Below are 23,372 nucleotides of genomic sequence, written 5' to 3' on the forward strand. Positions count from 1 at the left end.
GGATTAGTTTAATTTGGCATCATGCCCAGCACACACATCGTGGGCCAAAGAGCCTGTTCCAGTGCTGTACAGTTCTATGTTCTATATGTAATAATGTCCTAGTTTCCCATCTTGCCTGCTCTTTGTAGAGAGGAATATGCGGATGATGCAGATACAAGAGAATATTTGTGAACAAAAGAACTTAAAGGATAAACTTCAAAATGAACAGGAATCACTTCATGTTGAATACAACAAGGTATGATTAAGTTGATTTCTGTATCTACCAAACACCATGTTGTTTATGGATCTGTGGAAACTTAAGGCGAACTCCACATTACAGTGGAGGTGTTGTGTTCTTGGTAAATGTATATTGTATTTTATCCCGTATCTCAAATTTTTGGGTAGTGGGTGGTGATTTCTAAGTTCTGCCAGAGTGAATTTCTGTTACCCGAATGGCTGTAATGCGTGGGTTACTTGTATATTAAATTAGTTGGGATCAATTGTCAATTTTTCTTTGGGGCCAGGGAGGAGAAAAACAAAACAAATTGCAAAAGGTCATTCATGTGCACGTAGATTTTAAGTTAACATTTGAACAGGAAGTTAGTTTGAACTCCAAGACAGTTCATTGTGTTAAGTTAAACTGCACTGAACTTTTTCTTTTTATGGTTTTCCCCTTTAAATAAAACACATAGATGTCAATCTAATGGTGTCCATTTCCAGCTGGAAACATAAGACATTGTATAATATGTGATTAAAGAACTGATAAAGATTTCATAAATAGTTGGTTTTATGGTTCAGTGACATTGAGGACTTCTATTGAAAGCACGATGGTGATAAAAATATAAATACTGCAGGAGATAAAAAAACATTCATTTCTCTGCTCTGTTCTGCAGCAGTTCAGACTTTAATACAGATTTGAATGGAGTACCTCTATAGCATTAACATGTTTACATCATTTGATCTTCCACCCACACACTTTCCATTTTCTTGTTTTTCAAAATATAGTTGTGATATGTGTGACTTTATGAAGTTTGTCAAATTCACTCATCACATCGGTTAGAATGTCTTGAAACAGGGTAATTTTTAGCATATGTTAGGTGCAATTCTTCCTGAAAGCAAAGGAAATAGTCCTGTGCATTTATGGGGTAGGGTGTAATAATATATTGTTTTAATACAGCTTTGTTTATGCCTTTTTCCAAAATGTGTGAAATGTCTTTAATCATAATGATGGTGATTTATATTATTACTTGTATTAAACATGCATAAATACACATCCTGTCCATAAATCTGCACCAAGTTGTCCAGCAAGATTTTGATTTCTAACTTTGTCATGGTGGTCTGCCTAGGTTTTCTTTAAATATGCCCCACTATGCTGACAAACAGTTATTTTGATTTTGAAGTCTAGGATTGCATGTCTTGTCTCTGTAAATGGCAAAATGCTCATGATTTAAGAAAACATATTAGCTTCATGAGCTAAACCTGGCCTTTACTGTAAACATTTGCATATTGTCAGATCAAGTTGTGTGGGTTTTATTAAAAAAATCTTTATGTATTTTAATATTATTGTCGTAGTGGGTTAGCATGTTTTGGGTATGATTATATCAGAGACAAATGAGCACAGAATAAGGATCCTAAAAGCTAAATCTGCAGATTGCACCTTTGCTTTCATTAATAAATAAGCTAAATCTATAATTTCAGTATTGGATAATTAAGATATTTTTGAGTATTTAATTCTTAAAGCTTTGTAAACGATTGTGCTTAAAACCTGATAAATTCTCAAATAAAATGCAAATCAAAAATACCAATAAAGTAACACAGGTACTTTTTGAATTCAATTAAATAAGAGAGCTGAGTAAGCACATTGATTTTATTTGCATGCATATCTATAGTGCTGGTGAAGCTAGAAGTTCTTCTATATCAAATTCACACTTTAGACCAGAACTTGCCTGATGTTGCTTTTTCACAGACATTCAAAAACATTCTATATTAGAGCGTGCATAATATATGTCAGTGTGTATGGAATCACAATTGATTAAATTCTCTTAATGAATCCCTAGTTTTGTTTTTGTATACTTTTGTTGTTGTTCTGAATCCAGTGCACTTTTATTTTTTCTTTAATAGTACTGATAACTGGAGGGAATTTCTATTATGCTTTTTCTGCTGAGACTATGAACTTGTAAGTTTAGAGTGCCTCCTATTGACAATAAGAGAAAAGGCAGACCTAGACCAACGTACCTTTTTTGTTTTAATTCCGTGCACTATTTTCTTTGCTGACATATTTCTTTGCTATCAGTTGTTTGAATCTCTAGAAAACCTGAGAGACAAGAATGGTAAATTACGTCGGGAGGGGCAAATGCTGTGGAGTACACTCAGTAACATAGTTGGACAGGTTAGTAGATACATTCTGTTGTTGCTTTAAGCAGTGTTTCCTTCACCCCCACCATCATTTTGTGATTATTTAGATCAAAATATTACAAGAGGTAATGCCACTTGTATCATTCATGTAGTTCTGTTTATGATATAATTGCTATTTTGTTTGCAAAAGGCATGTGTTTCTTTCACTTGCAATTACTGACTGTCCTGCCATGTGTCATTGACCTGACTCCCCTATTTAACCAATCAGATTTTGTTTTTCATTTGTGCACTAACACAAAACTGGCAGTAATTATTGTCCTGTAGCACATGTGAAGATATTCTAATTTCAGCCATATTGTTTTAATTAACAAAGGAAGCTTCATGAAAAAAAATCATTCAATTCTTTTGTATTTTCGTTAGTAAAAGACAGTTGTGCCTTAGTATACAATTATAATTCTGTAATGCAGTTTGGTTATCTTTTCATTCTTTTCATAATTTTTATTAATATATTTTCAGGGGGGTGAATGAGTTAATTAGAATTGCACTGAATGTGGAATTAGATGAGGGGCTAATAAATCTAAATTGGATGTAAAAACATAATTACTAAAGTGTATAGAGAATGAATAAATCTCAGGGGATGAAGCATTAATAGCACTTTGCAATAAAAGATCTTATCCTGTGTCTTTTAAATGGTGATTTTGTGGCGGGCACATTGCATTTATTAGTGAAGATTTGTCAATAAGAATAAATAAACTCTTCCATGCACAGACGCAAATGGTACTTTGGTTGTCTTGTGAAACTATAAAGCCAATGGAGATAGGTTCTAACTGCAGTGCTTAAAATGGATTTTGCTTATCAACTGCTTATCTTAGTTTTGGTGTTTTATGCCAAGTCAGAAAATAACAAAGCACAATTTGCAACTAGACCTGCTAATACATTTCCAACCACATGCAGTAAAACTGGCAGCAGCAGGATTCATTTACACAGCTTGCATGACGCTTTTTTTTCCAGTTGGCTGAACAGATGCAGGCCCACAGGGCCACTGTGAAATGACTTTGATAGATGGTTGCTGTCTGGGAAGCGAGCATGCTGCAGATTAGTGGAAACCCAAAGAGAATCTTGCCTGTTTTTCAGGGAGTTTGGTCCAATAAGATAATTTTTCTAATTAACCTACAGAGCACCAATGTATCGTGATGCTGTGAAAAATAAATTATTTCATATTCTTTTGTTTTTTTTCCCCATAAAGTAACATCTCCTTGTCCATCACTTTCAAAACTGGTAGAACCCATTATTCTGTAAAGCTTTTATGTTGTTTACACAAACTATTTTATATTCAAATCACTGCTTTCTTTAGAATATAAACTTGTGCACATAAAATATGTTACTACCATGATCTATATGAAACTACAATGCATCGTTTTGATACCATATTGCACTAATTTTCCTGTTATGTAAAAATATTTTTAAATTGATAGAAATTGAATTTCCCTGTGATTTTGCGTACACCTAAGGAAAGACGACCAAGTAAAAAGGACGGAGGAACTTTAAAGTCATTAGCGCCTCCAGCAGTATTGTACAGGTATTAAAATTTATCAGCTTGTTTTGACCTTTGTCCACATTTGAGTGAATTCTAAATGAATTCTGCCTGGTATTGTATATATCTAGGAGAATGATCCAGGACGTGGGGAGTAATCAGGCTGTCAACATAAAGATGGGCAACATTGCAGGCAATGCAGATGGAAGCATTAAATTACAAAAGCATGTTAATTGAGTGAATGATCAAAAATTGTGGCGAAAGGATTTCAACATGAGCAGATGTAGTTTGAAAATTAAAGCCAGGCCTTACAGGAGTGAAGTTCAGAAACAGTTCTTTGTGCAGATGATGGAATAAATATGCAGCCCTTTTGTGCAAACATCAATTGATGCTAGACCAATTGTTAAATTTAAATCTGAGATTAATAGATGATTGTATATAAAAGGTGTTAAGTGTTATGGGCTGGTGTATAAAGTGAAGTCACAGTTCAGCCATCGAATGGAAAAGAGGGTTGAAGGCTAAGTGACATACTCCAGTTTCCTTTGGTGAGTTTTTTTTTAAACAAGTTTTTGACTCTTAAAATATGCACAAGTGTGGCTGCCTGACTGAACACATTTTTTTAAAATGGGCATTAACAGCCATGTTTTGTTAATATGACACATTTGATTTATATTGAACTCGCTAAGAAATACGTTGAATATTCCTTTCTTTTTTTTTATTGTGTAACTTTCTGGTGAAAACCACGTGGGGACTGAGTGTCTGATTCTCAAGATTAGTGACTGCAGAAATATAGGTGGGAAATTAAGTTCTGAGGAGGACACAAGAAGCCTGGAAAGGGATATAGACAGACTGAGTGAAGAGAAAGATGGCAGACGAGTCTGCTTTATTCGGCCCTGGTTTATTGTATTGAGCATGGTGGTAGATGGTTAAATAAATAATAAATTTCACTCCGTCAGCATATCCATTCTCAATAACGGTGGAGCCTCGGCATGTGAGTGCAGAAGTGTTTACAGCCATCTTTAGTCATACGTGCTGAGTGAATGAAATACCTCTGCCTGTTCCTGACATCCTTACCATCACAAATAAGGGTACAGCAGCATAATGATTAAGCTACTGTGCTGCACCATTGATCTAGAGGCATGAGTTTGAATCCCTTCATGGTGGATGGGGAATTTAAATTTAAGAGAAGGGAGAGAGAATCTTGATAGACTTGTAGGAATGTCCACTTTGGTGGCTTACAACTGAATATTGAATTTTCCAATTTCAAATAACCCACACCCTCTTTCCCACTTCTATCTGACCACCTAGGTTCTCTCTCCCTTTATTCACCATTTCCATTCCCTTCCCCTCCTCCCTTTCCATGCCCCGCTTCCTAGATTTGTTACCCTCCTGCACCCAGTTTCATCTGCCCATTACCTGCACACCAATCCAACTGGGTTTCTTTTCCCTTGGCTTACCCTACATATCCCTCCCTCATCTGGTTCCATTCATCACCTTCCAGCATCTGTCTCTACCTTCCCTTTCCTCTCCTCCCAGCTGGCTCTATCTGTCTATCTTTTCCTCTCCTACCCCCCTGTCCCACCTCACCTGGTTACACCTATCACCTACCAGCCCCTGCCTCATCCCTCCTTCTCGCCCCTTTATACTGGCTATCTTGCTGCTCAGCTCCCTCTCCTGATATAAGGCCTTGACCTGAAACATTGACCCTTCCTTTGCCTCCTCGGCTGGTTCTTGACCCCCTGAGTTCCTCCTGCAGTTTGTTTTTACTAATTTACTAATGCTTAGTTGTGCTAGGTTCCAGACTTTCCTGGGGTGAGATGAGACTGATTGGTCTTGATGTCAGCTCAGCATTTGACTTAGTATGGCATCAAGGAGGCTTAATAAAATTGAAGCTGAAGAAGTTCCAGAGGCAGAAACAATCTACTGCATTAAGAAAGGTTGTGGTTATTGGAGGGCAACCATCTCAAGCGTAGAACACTATAGTAGGCCTTCTGCAGGGGTTTGTTTTAGTCCTATCCAGCCCAGCTATTTAATTAACTATCTTTTTGTCACGGTGAGATCAAAAATGAGAGTGGTCACAAGTTGTAAATTGTTCACTTCCACTAATATCTACTCAGATAATAAAGCAACCATAACAAGACCTGGATAATGGCAGATTTTTGGGCTAATAAAAGGCAAGTAATTTCCTTGCTACTGAAGTTGCCACACGCTGACCGTCTCCTAAATAGAATATCTAACCACCTTCTTTGAAATTCAAAATCATTACCATTGTCAGATTCCCCACCAGTGCTATCCTGAGCAGACTGAAGCTTACCTGGATCAGCCACATTAAAACTTCAGCTAAGGGAGGTTGGAGATGGGGCATTGTTTGTAGACTCTTTCTACCAGCTGGAAGTTGGAAGTGTGATAAATGAATGTCTTTTAAGTATTGATGCTATCCAGGACAGAGCAATTTGCTTGAGCTGCCACCATAATCATTGACTTTCTCTGCCACTGGTGCAACATGGTTGCAGAGTATACCACTGACAAGATGCACTGCAGCCATTTATCAAGATGACAATGACCGATTCTCCTAAATCTATGACCTCTAAAACCTTTAAAAACAATAGCTGCAGGTTATGAGATCACCTGCAAGTACTCCTCCATGACAAACACAGTTCTGGCCTGGAAATGTATCATCATTCCTTCATTGATGTCAGTTTAAGAACATGGGGCACTCAACATAATAGAATTGTTGATGCTTCTTCACCACATGCATGGTAATGGTTCAAGGCAGCTTATCACTTTCTCGAGATCAATCAGGAATGGGGAAACAAGTATTGAATGTGCCAATGTACAAACCCAAATTCAGCATTTGAAAACAAAATTATTTTGTTATGGCTGTGATTGAGGCAAATGTCATTTGTGTAATCAAAAAACATCTAAGGTCAGTTGATCATTTTTTAAAAATTTAACCAAACTTCTAATGAACTGTAATGTATACATTCAGTGGCATCCTGCAGTGTTGCCAAAGGCAATTAAGAAAGTTTGAGGACAGAGATTATTCCCTGTTGTTCACACACAGATTTAGAATTCTTTATTAGGAAAGAAATAGTGGCAGTAAACTGACCTTTCTCACTTTGGCAGACTGTAACCAGTGGGTTGGTGTTTGAACCCCAGTTATTCGCACTCAATATCAACAGTTTGGCTAAGGGAACCAAAGATCATATTTCTAAGTTTACTGTTGATTCAAACAAGGTGGAATTGTGAATACAAAGGTGGATGTAAAGAAGCTCGGGGTCAGAGTGTCATACAGCACAGAAAAGGGCCCTTCAGTCCACCATATCCATATCAACCTTTTTTGCCCATCTACACTAATCACATTTGCCTGTGTACTGTATCCTTCTCTGCTATGCCTAGCCATTTGACTGTCTACATGTCTCTTAAACATTTTGATTGTCTCTGATTCCACCACTTCCTCTGGCAATGAGTTCCAGACATCAGCCATTCTTTGTGTTGTAAACAGAAACTTCCCCCTTGCATCCCTTTTAAAGCTCTGTCCTCTCACCTTAAATCTACACCTGTGGACATAGATAAGCTGAATGATTGGGCAAAAATGTAGCTTTTGCAATACAGCTTGGTGGAAGAATGTGAAGTTATCCACTTTAGTTACAAAACACAAGAGCAGATATTTTTAAATGGGAGAGGATAACGTTGATGTTCTGAAGAGCCTAAGTATCCTTGTACACAAATCTTTGAAAGCCAACTTGCAGTTACAACAAGCAGGAAGGAAGACAAATGGAATATTGGCTTTTCTCATGAAAGATTTGAATTTGGAAGTAAAGGTGCCTTTACTGCAATTATACAGAGCCCAGGTGAGACTGTACCTGGGGTAATGTGTACAGTTTAAAAAAATATATAGATGCCACAGTGTGAGTGCAGCACAGATTCACTAGACTGGTTCCAAGCTTGGAGAGTTTGCCATAAAAGGAGAGATTAAGTAGGTTAGGCCTGTATTCTTTGGAGTTTAGAAGAATGAAAAGAGATTTCATTGAAATTTACAAAATTCATATGGGGCTTGATAGGTAAGATGCAGGGAAGTTGTTTCTTTTGGCGCTCAGAATCACAGGTCACAGTCTAAGAATAAGAGGTAGGCCATTAAGGAAAGAAATGAGAAGAAATTTCTTTGCACTATTGGTGATGAATCTTTAGAATTCTCTATCCCAGAGGTCCATGGATGCACAGTCATTGAGTGAATGCAAAACCGTGATGGCCACATTTCAGAATATTAAAGGAACCAAGGGATATGGAGTTAGTGCAGAAAAATGATGTTGAATAGAAGATCAGCCATTACCTTGATGGATGGCAGAGGAGGCCTGAAAGGCCAAAACACCTACTGCTACTTCTGTTTCTTAATTTCAAAGCTAAATTGCTATTGTTTTTCGAAGTAGCTGAAGAATGTCTGTCTTTTGCATTACAATTTTTTTCATTAAGCAGCAAACTGAAAATATAGCTACAGTAAGCAAATCATCCCAGTAGTAAAGTAACAAAACCCTCAATTTCCATTTTTACAGTATTTGGTTTGTATGAATTTAGTTTTTGGAACCTTTAGTTTGGTACAGAATTAGGAAATAATTCAAACTGGCTTAATGAAAATAAATCACTATTTTGTGCTTAAGAATGACATTTCTCCTAAGTTTGTCATAATGTATTTGCCATCATTATGCGGTGGTATTGGTGGGGAATGTGTGTAACCTTTGACTTGGCTGTCATTCTGGAGGTGATTTGGTAGTTGTTTCATAAAGCATAAGCTTGGCGAATGTGATTATAATTGACGTTTGTAAAGTTGATCAGCCTTATTTCACATTTGCTATGATTTGGGTATGTAATCACTTTTTCAACAGTGAATACCAGGATATTGTGTCTTGATCAGTTGGTTCAGGATTGAGTAGAATTAATATGTTTTCTATTTGCAGTTGTGGAATTTGTAAGAAGAATCATGACCAGCACCTCCTTGTTTTGTGTGACACTTGCAAACTCTATTATCATCTTGGTTGTTTAGATCCCCCACTCACCAGGATGCCCAAAAAGACCAAAAATAGTTACTGGTAAGAAGTTTTCACTGTACTAAACATGTATGGATTTGCATGAAGTTTGTGTCAAGTGGCAGTATGTAAAGGTTTTAATACAGAATAGTGAAAATCTTCTACAGTTTCAATGTTCCAATTGGTTAGGTTCATTTTTAAAACTTTCCTCTGTCATGATTCTTGATAAAAGCAGTGGAATAATGTTAGATGCTTCAAAAGATAATTGTTGTATATTATAGGTTTAAATTTTACTCGACTTTTTTTTCTCTCAAGTCTCAAATGCCAAATGATTTTTCAAAGGGAATAGTAATCAGTTATATAACTCTTAACATCACTATTGGATATAAGGAATTTGTATAGATCATACTTGTTACCCCGTTCTGCTTATTAATATCATAATTCCTGCCATGGACATCTATGAAGTATGAGGGAAATATTCAAGAATTCAAGTTAAGAATAACATTTTGTTTTGAACTCTTTGAAGGAACAAGTATTAATATATGTACAGTTGATTGAGGAGGAAAATTGGATCTAAAAGCCTATTGTTCGAGAAGTAATCAAAAATGTATTTGAAAGAAATGTCATGGTTTGTTTTTGTTGGAAAGATGTTCTATCAGTTTGGTGCCAATTATAACTCTATTGGTTACACTTACTCTTCTAAGTCAGAGTGCAGGTTTAAGCATGTTCAGCATTCCCTCAGTGCTACATTATCAAAGGTGGTATCTTTCAAACAAAGTACCTAGTTCTTCACACAAATCCCATAGCATTATTTTGAAGAAGAATGGTGTGTTATTTCCAGTTTCACAGCTAATATTAATCCCTGAGCAACATTAAAATGGATTAAATAACCATTATCGCATTGCTGTTTGTGAGACCTTGCTGTGTCCAAATTGGCCTTGTATTTCATGTGTTACAGTAGTGTGTACACTGCAAAGATGCCTTATTATTGTCAAGTGCCTTGGAACATTCTAAGCATGATGTAATAGCACTATTTTAATTAATTTGACTGCAGAATATGTTGCATGAAATAATTATGTAGCAGATTGGTTTATAAGATGACATCTGATGTCAGGAATTATCTTGCTCTCGGTCAACCTGATTACATGTAATGCAGATTGGTTGTTTGAAAAATCTGATGGCTTTAGGTTAAATTTAGATATGTGTCAAGGAACAAGTTACAGAATGAAAAGAGCCTCTTTCAATTCATAATTTAGTTGAATTTGAGTTGTAGGAATATTATGGCTGACAATGTTCTTGTCTCTATAGTTTGGTGATAACTTGTAAGGTTCCAGATTTTATAAGCTCAAATAAACATCTATATGCTCATATTTGCATGTTCTGTATACAAATGAGATCTTAAAACTGATTGGTAGAGATTTCATTTTTCTTTTCCCTTTTCTATTTTAAAAGAGCAAACTTGTTTTAAATTTGAATTGTTTAACCTCTATATCATCCAGAAAGGGCTGTAAATATGCAAATATTTGGTAGTAAGGTGAATCTGGGCCTTCCAGTGAAAGTGTGCCCCAGGTGAATACAAATTCTGGTTTGTAAAACTGGCAGCTGTCAGTTTTGTGAATGCATTTTTGAGATGTGCTCCAGATCACCAACTTGGGTTTCACTTTAATTAGTCCGAGCATACTCTGCAAGATAAGATTACTTCTGAGAAATTGAGTTGTATTGATTGTTCTTTCTCATTTTTATTGTGTCGATGAATCCTTTCGAACAATCATGTACAAATGTCTAAAAGTTCTGTTTCTTTTGAAAATTTCCAGCCCTTTGTGGTTCATGAGATTTTAAAATATATTTATAAGCTAGGCATGATTGAATTTGTCATGGGTCGTGACCTATTTGAAGATGTGCAATTTATGTCCCTGCTAAGAATCCTCAAGGGCAGAAATGTCTCATCATTTAGTCTTTTATGTAGCTCATTTAGTTCTGAATCATTGGGTGAATTTCTGTTCACTTGTACTTCGGTTTTGTGTTAAAAGGAATTGACTGTTTCCATGATAGTATGATTCTTCCCATTTTGGATAGGTATGAAATGTACTTTTTTTGCCTGGGTGCTCAAAAGACTGAAAAATGGAAGTAAATTTTATTGATGACTGTGACTTGCTCACACATTGTGATTGCTTTGCTTACTGCCAATTTTGCAGTATTGAGTAAATATTTGGAAGGAAACCAATTGCCATCAGAGAAAATCAGTGGATAGCAATGCTGAAACCTAGAGGAGGCTCTGTAGTGAAATGCTACAACTCCATGCAAAATAAAGGTAATGCATTTCTACATACTTTTTTTCTTTATCTCACTCTGCTGAAAATCTATTTTGTTGTACAGGCAATGCTCAGAATGTGACCAAGCAGGGAGTAGTGACTTAGAGGCAGACATCACCATGGAAACTTTACCTGATGGGACCAAGAGATCAAGAAGGCAGATTAAGGAGCCTGTGAAGTTCACTCCATTGGATATTGTGATTGAACCAAAGAAGATCATGAACAAAAATATGGTAATTTAATCCCCCTCTTCCTCTATAGCTCTATAGTTGTAATGCATTGCTATACTGTACATTATAATAGAGGTTTTGCAATTACATAATGACCAATTATTTGCAGTGTAATGAAATGAAATTGCCAACATTTGTTGTAATTACCTTGCAAAACTTACAGCAATTACTTGAGTCCACACATGCAGTTAAACATGACAATCTGGAAATTACTGTCAGCGGTACCCTGCTTCTGTTAAGGGTAGGCTGTCGTACTCCAAGCATTCAAGTTGATGCGAACTTTAACTTTTTCCACACTATTGGTGCTATAAAGATCACTGAAATTGTTATCCTTGTTGAATGAGGTGTAACTATGTTTTCAAATGTGCATTGACATAATTATTGCTGAACAACATCTGAATCTGAAATGTATAGAGTACAATTCTTTTGGGGAAAAAAAATCAAACTTTAATTTGCTTTTAATATTTACTTTTCAACCTTAATGTATGCAAGTGTCCCAGCTTTTATTTCACTCCCTGAAAAATATGTAAAGAAGTTGTAAATCTTACATTTCTCAAAATTCATCAATCTGACTATCTGACAAGCTAGAGTGTTTCATAATTAGGAAAGCAAAATACAGTAGACCCTGTAAATCTGAAATAAAAATAGTGCTGGAAATACTCAAATAGGTAATGTTTGTAGAGAGAAACAATTAACATTTCATATCAGTGATCTTTCTTTGACTGACTTGCTGATTACATTACTTTTACTGCATGGCATGGATCCCTACAGAAGGAATCTGACTTCAACTAATATCAGGCAAGGGGAAGTCTTTGCTGTACCATCCCAATACTGCTTTTGTGGCCAGCAGCACTTTGCTATTGACTAGAAAATCCAGGGCAGCCAGTTTACTTCAAAGCTACCAATGTTTTTTTTCTGATTGAAGAGCTGCTTATTAAAAGGCATTTGTCAAACCTTAAGGAAAAAAATTTAAAAATCTTAAATATACTTTTGATGTAGCTGATTGTTTTCTGTGCCTTAAAGGAAGCATATTTGAAGCTATGGGGGGGGGGGGGGGGTGTAATGTCCTGCATAGATCATTAGAGGAGAAATGGCATTTCTTTTCATTTATCATTCATAGGACATAGGTATCATTGGCAAGGCCAGCATTTATTGCCCATCTCTTACTGCAAGTTATATGCAGTTTCCTACCTTATCTGCTGCATTCTATGCAGTGCAGTTATCTCCTCAATACTATTAGGTAAGACGTTAAAGAATTTTGCACAATATCACCAAAGGAGCAATGATACAAGCTGAACTCAGAATAAGGGAAAGGTCTGGAGGTGCTGAAGTTTCTGCTTGTGCCCAACGGGTAGAGGTCACAGATTTTGTAAGTGCTCTACTTTGTAGATTGTAGATAGATATTGCCAACATAGTATACGATTGTGGATGAGTGGGGAATGTTAGTCATTGTGATGCTAATCAAGCAGGCAGCTTTGTTCTTGGTGTCGAGCTCCTTGAGTATTATTGGAGCTGCATTTTTCCCTTCATGTCGGGAATATACTTTCACATTCCTTATTTGTGCCTTGTAGGTAGTAGAAGTGATTTTGCAAATAAAGAGTGAATTGCTTGTTGTGATTAACCAGTCTGTGACCTTATGTGGCTTGTTCCATTGTGTTTTTGATCACTGATGGCCTACAGATCTTTGATGCTGAAGGATTTAATAAATGTCATGGAAAAATGGTGAGATTCTCTCTTGCTGGAGGTAGATATTGGCTGGCTGTTAGTGCAGCAAACACATTATTTGTAACTTAAGAGCCTAGGCTGAAATACTACATGCTGGCAAAGTATGCTTCATTGTCTGAGAATTTGTTAATGGAACTGAAAAAATATACATCCATTAACTGGCAACCCTGCTACTGAATTTGTCATGGAAGTACTCATTGATGAAGTATCTTTGAATGTTTTAGTCTAGAAATCAGACTTTAAGAACCCTTGCAGTGGAGCCTAGGCTCTAAGATAATAGTTTTCCCCTTGATTCTCTTGGACACCACACTGTCAACCACTGCCTTGATATCAGACCTAGTCACTTTCACCTCACCTTTGGAATGCAGCTTCTATCTCCATACCTCCATTAAGGCTGTGATGGGATCAGGAGCCATGTTGTCTAGATGGAACCTGAACTAGGCAATGAACAGATTATTAGTGAGGTACTACTATTGCAGGGGACCCTAGCTTAAAAAATAATACCTCTTCTTTCCCTATTTTTCCTGTTAATTAAAATCATTGAAATCTTGCCAATATAAAATTAGGCTCTTGGCCTTCAACATTTGGATTGAGATATGGCTTGTGAGTGAGTATTTGAGCAGATTGAACTTTACAGAATCTGGAATTCCATTTGTGGCATCACTAATTAATGTAACTCATGTTTCATATACAGTGTAGGTAGTCCCTACAGTGTTGGTTGCAATCTGTTCAACTGTTCCATATTTTAAGTAAGAGTAGTGTTCTATTTAAAGTAAGTTGTAGTATAGATTACAGATAGACAGAGCTATAGATCCTGCAATGGGGAGAGGACTCTACATGGGTAGTCAGCATGTATTATTATACAGATTGTTTAACCTTTTAAATAAATACCATTCAATTCTAAAGGATTGTTCAGGAGATCCAAGAAACCTTCCTTTTCTTAAAAAAAACAGGTTTAACATTGTGCTGAAGTTTGCCAAGCCCAATGAAAGTGTTGAATTTTGAAGGAGTCTAGTATCATATAATTCTGGAACCAGGTTAGCCTTTGAGTCTGAATTTATACCACAAAATAAAGTCATTGCAGCACAAGACTAACATTTTAACAAGTTTTTACTGTAATGTATGTGATTGTAGGTGTTTCTTAGTGTCTTGTGATTGGCTTTGAGATTTAAATCAAGGGATGTGACTATAGCTAAGGAGTACATGTTTAAAATTAAATCCAAACTAGTTAAATGGAATAGAGATAGCAGGGCAGGTGATGTTGTAACCATAACATGTGGAAATTGATGGATCCTCTTGTACCACGTGGTGACCCTAACTCTAGCAAGTGTTGGCTTCTTAAGGAACCTCGGCTCAAAGTTGATGAGCTGGAGTCTGAACTTTAGACACATAAGGGAAGTGGGAGGATAACCTGGGCACTGTTCCAGGAGGCAGTCACACCCTTATAAATTAATCTTGAATTTAATCAGTGGTCAGGATGTGGCTGGAAAAGAGGCAGGCAGAGGGATCTGGACCATAGCTTCAGCCCTTACCCTTTCTAATTGACCTGAGGTTCTTGCACCCTGGTTGGCTGAAGATGCAGACATCAGGCAGGATGTACAAACTCTCCATAGCATTGTGGCACAGCTGGCCATTTGAGTTGAGGATGATAAGAGAAATGTAGTAGTCATAGTGGATAACATAGTTAGGCGAACAGACACTGTTCTCTGCACCAAATACAGAGAGTCCTGAAAGCTGTGTGGTGCCAAGGTTAAAGATATCTCTTCAGTCGGAGGGCTAAAATCCAGTTGTCAAGGTCCACGTAGGCACTAACGATATTGGGAGGAAGAGGAAAGAGGTTTTGTTGAGAGATTATGTTCAGGTTGGGCAAAATTGAAAAGCAGAAACAGAAAGGTAATAATCTCTGGATTATTACCTGAGCCACATGCAAACTGGCAGAGGATAAATGAGGTTAGAGGAGTAAATGTATGACTTAAAGATTGGTGTAGGAGAAATTAATTCTGATTCATTGGACACTGGCACCAGAACTGGGGGAAGAGAGAGCAGTTAGAGTCATAGAGTAATACAGCACAGAAATGGGCCCTTCGACTCAGCTTGTCCATGCTGAACAAGATGCCTATTGAAACTAGTCCCATTTGCCTGCATTTGGCCCACATCCCTCCAAACCTTTTTCTATCCATATACCTGTCTGCCCAATGAACTTCATAATGAAGTTCCTTTGGGATGGGCTTTGTTTAAACCATGCTCGGACCAGTGTCCTGGCAAATTGCATAACTAGAGTTAAAGGCACCTTTAAACTTGAAGGGGAAAGATTCAAGTGATGGAAAGTTTAACAAATTGAAAAGATGAGAGCAGTGATACAGGGTAGTGAAAAGGTGAAAGAAAATCAAAGCTTGTCAAGTAAGGGGAGGATATATAAGCAAGTGTGTGCAGCAGAAATTGGAACCAGTCAAGTAACAAGGCTCCATATTTGAATGCACGTGGCCTTTATAACAAGAAAAATAAATTGGTGACAAAAATAGAAATAAATGAACTTGATTTAGGTGACCAGGATTGAGAGCTCAATATTCCAGAAGAATAAACAAAAAGAAAAAGGAGGTGGGGTAGCATTGTTAATCAGTGTGATGGTCAGTAGTGGTACAATTGGATTGTGATGTGAAATTGGTTTGGGTGGAAATAATAAATGGCAAGGAAAGAAATCATTGGTGGAGTGATCTGTAGGCCCTCAATATGTTGCCTCATGGTAGGGGAAACCATAAATGGGGAAATATCAAAGCAGGAAACTGCAATTATAATGGGTAATTTTAATCTACAAATTAATTAGACTAATCAAGCCAGAAAGGGTACTGTAGGAGAGGAATTTGTGGAATACACTTGGGGCTGTATGCTATGGAACAGGCTGTTTTAATGATATAGGATTAATAAGCATTCTTGTAGTTAAGGATGTTCTGGGGAATAGTGATTGCAACTTGGTGGAGTTCCAGATAGAGTCTGAGGACAAACACCTTTGGTCTAAAAACAGTGTCCCCAATTTAAGTGAGAGCATTACAAAGGTATGAAAGAAGAATTGTCTAGAGTGGACCAGGAAGATAAGACAAAGGAAAGTTCAGTCGATGAGTAGTGCCTGATGTTCAAGCAACTATTTTACGATGCTCAACAGAAATTTATCCCAATCAAAGAGCAAGATAGTTCAAGGGACTCAGCAACATAGTTAACAAAGGAGATCAAGGAAAATGTCGTCAAAAGCTAAAGCATACAAAGTGGCGAAAGTTAGTGGTAGAGCAGAGGACTGGGAATTTTTCAGGAACCAGCGACGGGACTGAGAGATAATAATAATGGAGAAAATTGATTATGAGAGTGAACAGATAAGTAATATATTAAAACAAAGAAATGACAGATAATTTAAACCAATACTTTTCGTCGGTCTTCATGATGGAGGACGTAACAAACGTCCCAAAGATAAAAAAAGGACCAATTTCTAATAGGAGGACTTGTAACAATCCTGAAGATGAGGGGCAAAGTATGGGAAAAACTAAACACAGATAAGTTGCCAGAATATGATGACCTGCAACCTAAGGGGGCTAGATGATGTTGAGATGTGTCTCAGCGATGGAATATAGTAACAAGGTAAAGGGCAATAATCTAAAACTGAGGTGCATACGAATTTCCTCTTGCAGAGGGTGATGAATTTCTGGAATTCTTTATATCAGGAAGATGGTTGTGGAGGCTAGAGGTTTGTAAAGAGGAAGTAGGTACCTTTTTGAAAGGAGTTGAGGGCGACAGTGAATGAGCACAAAGTTGAGTTGAGGCAGATCAGTCATGATCGTAATGAATTGCAGGACAGGCTTGAGGGGCTAGATGCCTGACTCCCACTCCTATTTCCCTCTGTGTAATTCACAGGTTCAGAAGTTCATCACTGATTTTGAATTGTGTAAGATTCACTCCAGACATAGTTGACTTGACCAGCAAATCTCCTTAGTGATGCAACTCTGCTTAATACCTAAGTTGATGAAGGAATCGCATCCTAAACTTTTGGAAGTCTAAGTGCCGTGTCTTGTAGCATTTTCAGAACATGTTAATATCCTACATACAGAAAACTGCTACCAGTGCTCATAATTCCATATTATTTTAGGATTTTTTTTATTTGAGTGGACGTTATAGTTAAAATTCAACAGTTCCACCTATAACTGCTGGCTTTTGCTTAATAACTGGGCAGAAGTTTGGGACACACTAATGAAGGTGGAGGTCCCAAAAATTCACTCATTTGATTACTGATGCCAGAATGCCATTGCTCCCTCTTGACTGCCCATGAGCCCAATGAGGGTGTGCAAACTTCTGTAGATAGAAAGAAACAGCTGCAGGCAGAATGGCAAGTACAAATTAATATTTTTATTTGAATTAGGCAAGTTGATTTCAATATTTAATTGTTTGGAATTGTGTTTTAATTTTTCAAATAAAACTTAATTTTTAATTATTATTGCAGATGAATGTCACAGACATTCACAAACATTGAATCTCATTGATGGTTCTAACAGAAGGTTAAGCTTGATGATACGGCCTCATTATTTGTCAAGAAATTCTAAGGAGCAAAGTGTGTCAGTTATTGTCAGAGACCCTGTAATATACTGTGCCTTGCTGGGAGCTGGCTACCCAGCAGGAAACTGAATCTGTGAGCATGTCTATATAAAAGTGGGCTTTGGGGCAGGTGATCAGCCCATCATTTCAGTAGAAGATCTGTGCCATTGATTTAACCCGAAAATGCTGACCACACTTAACTTGTGAAGCCATCATTTGTTTTTCATAATGGCAGAATAAATACTGCACTATATTTTGTGATGTCATTGGTGGGGATCAGACTGTATAAGTTTTCCAGAAGGATCATCACCTGGTACAAACCATTCCAAAATATTCCTCTGCCTAAAATATTCACATCCATTTATCGGATAGTTTCTTTATTTCGTGGAGAAATGAGCACCAGATCCTGCAGCACTCATGACTTAATATTCAAAAATCTAGTACAATTTGGAACCTATATTTAGTTCTTACGATTTTGGACCATTTATATAATAGTGATAATGAAACTATTTTTCTGCTACCCCTCCCCCCATCTTTCCCTCCTTTCAGGAACATCATGGTTACATATCCTAATAATTGAAAAGTAGCTAACTGTTTTGAAATCGAAGAAATTGTGGAAGATTGAAAGCCACGTATTCACTATTTTTCCAGTCATTGCGTTTAAAATCCTAAACTGTTTAACCAAGTCCAGAGGATGTGTTGCCTGATTCTATTCTAATTGTCATCATAGACAGAAAATCGCCAACAATGGCTTCTCTACCTGTACTATTGGTCCTGAAAACACACAAATTTCCTTAAATTAAATATTGGTTAGGTAAAAGCTGATCATCTCTACCCCTATGCTGGGGAGAGTGACGGAATTAGTGATCAGAGAACAAAATTTCTGTTCCCTGACCATTAATTCTGTTGCTGTTCCTGACACCTTCTAAACCTGAACTAGAACGTTAGCAACCTTAATGTCATATTTGACCTTAGCTGAATTTAAGGGCTCTTATCCATATCATCTCTAAGACTGTGTCTATTTCAAATGCCACACTTCTTCAGTGTTGGCTTAACTCACCTGCCACTCAGTTCCAGTCAAATAATGTCTTCATTTTAAAAATTCTAATCTTTGTTTACAAATGCTTGCTTGTTTCAAGCTCCTATTTCTGTAATCTCCAGCCCAATTACCTTCTAAGTCTGCACTCTTCCACTTCTGGAATCCATTTGCTGCAACATTGGTGGGCTTTGCCTTCAGCTGCTGAGGCCTTAAGATCTGGAATTCCCTCCCCTTGCCAATCAGCCCTTGTACCTCTTTTTCTCCTTTTAACATGCTTTTTAAACCTACTCTTTTGGTCATGCCTTTTCTAATCTGTGCTATTGATCTCCTTATGTGTCTTTTGTAGTTAATAACGTTTCTGTGAGACACTTTGGGACATTTCTGTTATGTTAAAGGTACTCTATAATTAGGGATGATTGTTGCTTTTAATCTCATTAATTTTTCCTGTTTTTTTTTATGAAGCATCTCACATTAATTTGATTATTGGTTACCATAGCTTTTGCTATTTTTGATTCTTTGTGTCCTCTGCTGTAATGGAGAATTTGTATTCTAAGCAATTTGATTGTAAAGGAATCCCTTCTAAATTTTCCTATATTTTTATGATTAATTTAAATTTGAATTGTATCTGAACAGTGGAATTGGCATTGTATCTAATTTGCTGTGTTAGGTATGTGGATAAACAGATTGCAACAACAAAGATTATCTTTATTGCATTTGCAGATTCAAACCATTAAAAAATATACAAGTTGTGTAAGTTGCATTATTTCATTTTGGTTGCTTTTAGTGGAACAGAACCTAGTTTTGAAAATCTTGGAAGATGGAGATACTTGGCTTTCCTATAGATCGTAATGAATAAAATTAAAATGTTGTAAGTAGAGGGTTGCAAGAATGTTAGATGTTTAGCAAAATGATACAGGCTGAACTGCTGTGCTGAATCTGTTACCCTGTGTTTCATCAGGATTTTTTTCATTTTTCTCTAAAGGGTTGTGAGGATGAGGGACAGGAACTTTTCCATTTTATTGAAGGCTAGTGGGTTAAAGCAGAATATGTTCCCAAAATATATGAAAAGGTATCAGTATAAAAGGTGGTGTATTGGCAGTGAATGGTATTATTTCCCAAATAGCATAAATGTCAGAGTTTACTTAACATCTTGGACCCATCTGTGGTCTTGGCCATTTGGATGGCCTTTCCATTAGGGTTCTAAGCTCAGGGAGACAAAGAAGATGGAGACATGGGCAGTCAGGTTTTGTTTTAAGAAAAGTTGTAAGAGCTGCTGGGTCCAGCAAAGTTTGGAAGGAAATTAGCATGAATGGGAATACTTATTTTGTTAAACAAGAGCTTGGATTTTCCTTTTATTAGCAAACTGACAGCAGTCCTTGCTGACTCTGAAGAAGATCCCAACACCAATTTATTGAACTCAGTTACATGAATTCAGTTCACATGAACTCAGTTACATGTGAATTCATCCACATCGATGAATGGATGCTAGGCATCAAAAGGGAAATCTGGAATCCACTAGCTCTGTTAAAGTCAGGCTGGCGGAACAGCGAATCATGGAAGAATTTTCTAAGAAAACGCATAGCAGCAACAATAATAGCAACTCCAGTAATACCATTAATGTGATTTAAGAGCTTCCCAAGGTGCTCACAAGTGCTTTAGAAGATAAAGAAAATGGTCAGTCACATAAAGAGATAATGAGATAGATGACTAAAGGCTTCAAAGAGGTGGATTTTGTCTAGGAAAAAGAAGTGAAGTTTAGATGAAGAGGTTTAGGCAATGAATTCTGGAGGTTACAGTCTTGACTGCTGAAGAAATGAATGCTAGTCATGGAGTTTTTACTTTCAGCAGTGCTTAAGAAGATTGAATTGGAAGAGTATAGATTTCTTGAATGAGATTACAGAGATGGGAAAAGCTAGACCACAGAGGGATTTGAAAATGGGTAAGAATTTTATTATTGAGCAATTACTTAACCAAGGACCAGTATAAATCAAAGTACAGAGTTAATGGGTGAATGGGATTTGCTACATGATAAGATATTGGCTGTAGATTTTCAGTATGATCTGAAGTTTACTGAGGCTAAAATAAATAACATTGAAATGGAACAAAGGGATGGGTGAGGGTTTCAGCTGTGAATAAATTCAGGCAGGGCTGGTAAAGACATATTGTTTCCAAAATTGAAATAGGTGGATTTGGAGATAGCATAGTCACGAGGACTACATTTCGTTTCAGGGTCACGTATGCCTTTAAGGTTGCAGGTGATCTGACTGAGTTTCAAATGCATGGCAAGGACCAAGAGAGTCATTGGCTGAGGAACAGAGTTTGTGATGGTGTGGGGGGAAACAAAGATGACTTCAGTCTTGATATTAACTTGGAAAAAAATTTTGCTAAAGAACTGAATGTCAGACAGTCTGATGTAAGCAGAGCTGCGTTTTGCTTGTGTTCCCTTTGAACTCAGCAGGGATTTGTTATGTGTACTTCCTTAAACTCACTGAAAAATGTATTATAATACTGCAACATGCTTTAAAAATTTCATTAAAATTATGTTTGGGTATTAATAAGAGTAACGTGCAAGTGTCTGGAAAATGCCAGTCTGGCATCACCAAAGTCCTGAGGATGCTGAGTTATATGGTAGGAGACTGAAACTGCTCAAAGGAACCTGTGTGTCCTTGTACACAAGATGCAGCAGACAGGCAAGTGGTATTTTGGCCTTTATTGTCAGAGATTTTGAGCACAAGGGTGAAAATTATCTTACTAAAACTTTATAAGGCCATGTTAACATCACATCTGGAGCATCGTCTATAATGTGGGTCTCCATTCCCAGGAAAGGATATACTTTCTATTGAGGTGAGCAGTAAACATTAACCAGAATGCATCCTGCAATGGCCGATCTGTCATAAAGAGGGATTGAGTGGACATAGGCTTCACTCTCTAGAGTTTAGGACGTGATCTTTTTGAAATATTCAAAGAGTTGGTCTGTGGATGATATTTTTCTCAGCTGAGGAGTCCAGAACTAGTGATCTTCAGTCAAAGCATGGTGAATCTTTGGAATTCTTCCCCTTGGCCGACTGTGGAGAAGCAATCATTGACTGCATTGAGAAGGGAAGTCAAAAGATTTCTGGATATTGGGAGAATAGGGCAGGAACTGTTGGTGTTCGGGTAGAAAATTACTCATGATCTTACTGAATGGCAAAACAGGCTCAAGGGGCTGAATGGCCTTCTTATGATTTCTGTCATTCTAATACTTTTCTCAACCACTGAGGCAGTTTTCAATTTAAATTGATGATTCTCTGCCTTTAATATTTAAAGTGTATCAGAACTTCACATAACTATGAATTATAATATCTCTTAAGTGGATCAACACAGAATCATAGATTACAGAAACGGGCCCTTCGGCCTGCCATGTCTACACCGACCATCAAGTACTACTTTCTGCTAATCTCATTTATTGGCACTTGATACATAGCCTACTATGCCTTGGTAATTCCAATGCTCATCCAGGTGCTGCTTAAATTTTGTGAGTACCTGTGTCTACAACCACCTTAGACAATGCCTTGCAGATTCTTACCACCCTCTGGGTAAAAAAAATTCTTCCTCTGATCCTCTCTAAACCTATTACTCCTCATCTTAAACCTATGTCATCTGGTCTTGGGTGCCTTTGCCTTGGGGAAATTTTTCTTGTTATTGACCCCATCTATGCCTTACATAATTTTGCATACCTCTAGCAGGTCCTCTCTCACCCTCGTCTGCTCCAAGGAAAAGAAATCCAGCCTATCCAGTCTCTCCTCATAACTGAATCATTCCTTCCCAGGTACCAACCTAGTGAACCTCCCAGGTTCAATCATGTCCTTCCTATAGTGCAGCGACCAGAATGGCACACGATATTTCAGCTGTTCTCTAATCAAAGTTTTATAAAGTTGTACTAAGACCTCTCTGCTCTTATACTCTATGCCACAGCTAACAAAGGCAAGTATCCCACACGTCGCCTTCATCAACCTATATATCTGTACTACTGTACGCCTTCAGGGATCTTTGGATTTGTACACAAAGGTCCCTTTGTTCCACAGACCAACCCTTTGAATATTTCAATAAGATTACCTCCTAAACTCTAGAGAATAAAGACTATGCCCACTCAATCCCTACCATTTGTGGTGTATGTCGTACCCTTATTTGTCCCCCAACCCCCAAAATACAACACCTCATTCTTGCTATGCCAACTTATCAGCTGATCGATATCATTTTGTAGCCAAAGATTATCTGCCTTGTTCTCAAAAATACCACCAATTTTCAGTCATCGGCAAACTTGCTAATCATACCTCCTACATTCACATTGAAGTCATTAATGTATATAATAAACAACAAGGTTCTCTTCCTTAAAATGATTTATTTACATTTTTATGCTGTACAGGTGATCACTTTAGTAGTTTGGTTATACTACAAATTGATTTTAATGACAGTACACTGAGGGAATAAATTTTCCAGCAATGACATGCCTGAACCACCCTTTCCCCAGTTGTTGATTATTGCAATGCAGAAAACTGAAGATACTGGAAATTTGAAATAATAAAGAATGCTGAAAATACTTGTAGCAGGCAGCATCTG

The 23,372-nt window shown here is 37.2% G+C and overlaps 1 protein-coding gene across 4 annotated transcripts in view; it reads left to right on the forward strand.

Moving 5' to 3' along the window:
- Positions 1–23,372, forward strand: part of phf14 (PHD finger protein 14) — a 173,550-nt gene that overhangs the window by 62,243 nt on the left and 87,935 nt on the right. For 3 of the 4 annotated variants that reach the window (XM_052015568.1, XM_052015567.1, XM_052015570.1), the window contains exons 10-14: positions 129–235; positions 2,273–2,368; positions 3,810–3,913; positions 8,824–8,955; positions 11,269–11,437. In XM_052015568.1, coding sequence (XP_051871528.1) covers positions 129–235; positions 2,273–2,368; positions 3,810–3,913; positions 8,824–8,955; positions 11,269–11,437 — 608 coding nt within the window. Of the gene's footprint in view, positions 1–128; positions 236–2,272; positions 2,369–3,809; positions 3,914–8,823; positions 8,956–11,268; positions 11,438–18,283; positions 19,505–23,372 lie in introns of those variants that run through there. The other variant, XM_052015569.1, reaches the window with a different exon arrangement.

This window comes from Pristis pectinata, chromosome 5 (genome assembly GCF_009764475.1).
Source record: "Pristis pectinata isolate sPriPec2 chromosome 5, sPriPec2.1.pri, whole genome shotgun sequence".
Taxonomy (NCBI): Eukaryota; Metazoa; Chordata; class Chondrichthyes; order Rhinopristiformes; family Pristidae; genus Pristis; species Pristis pectinata.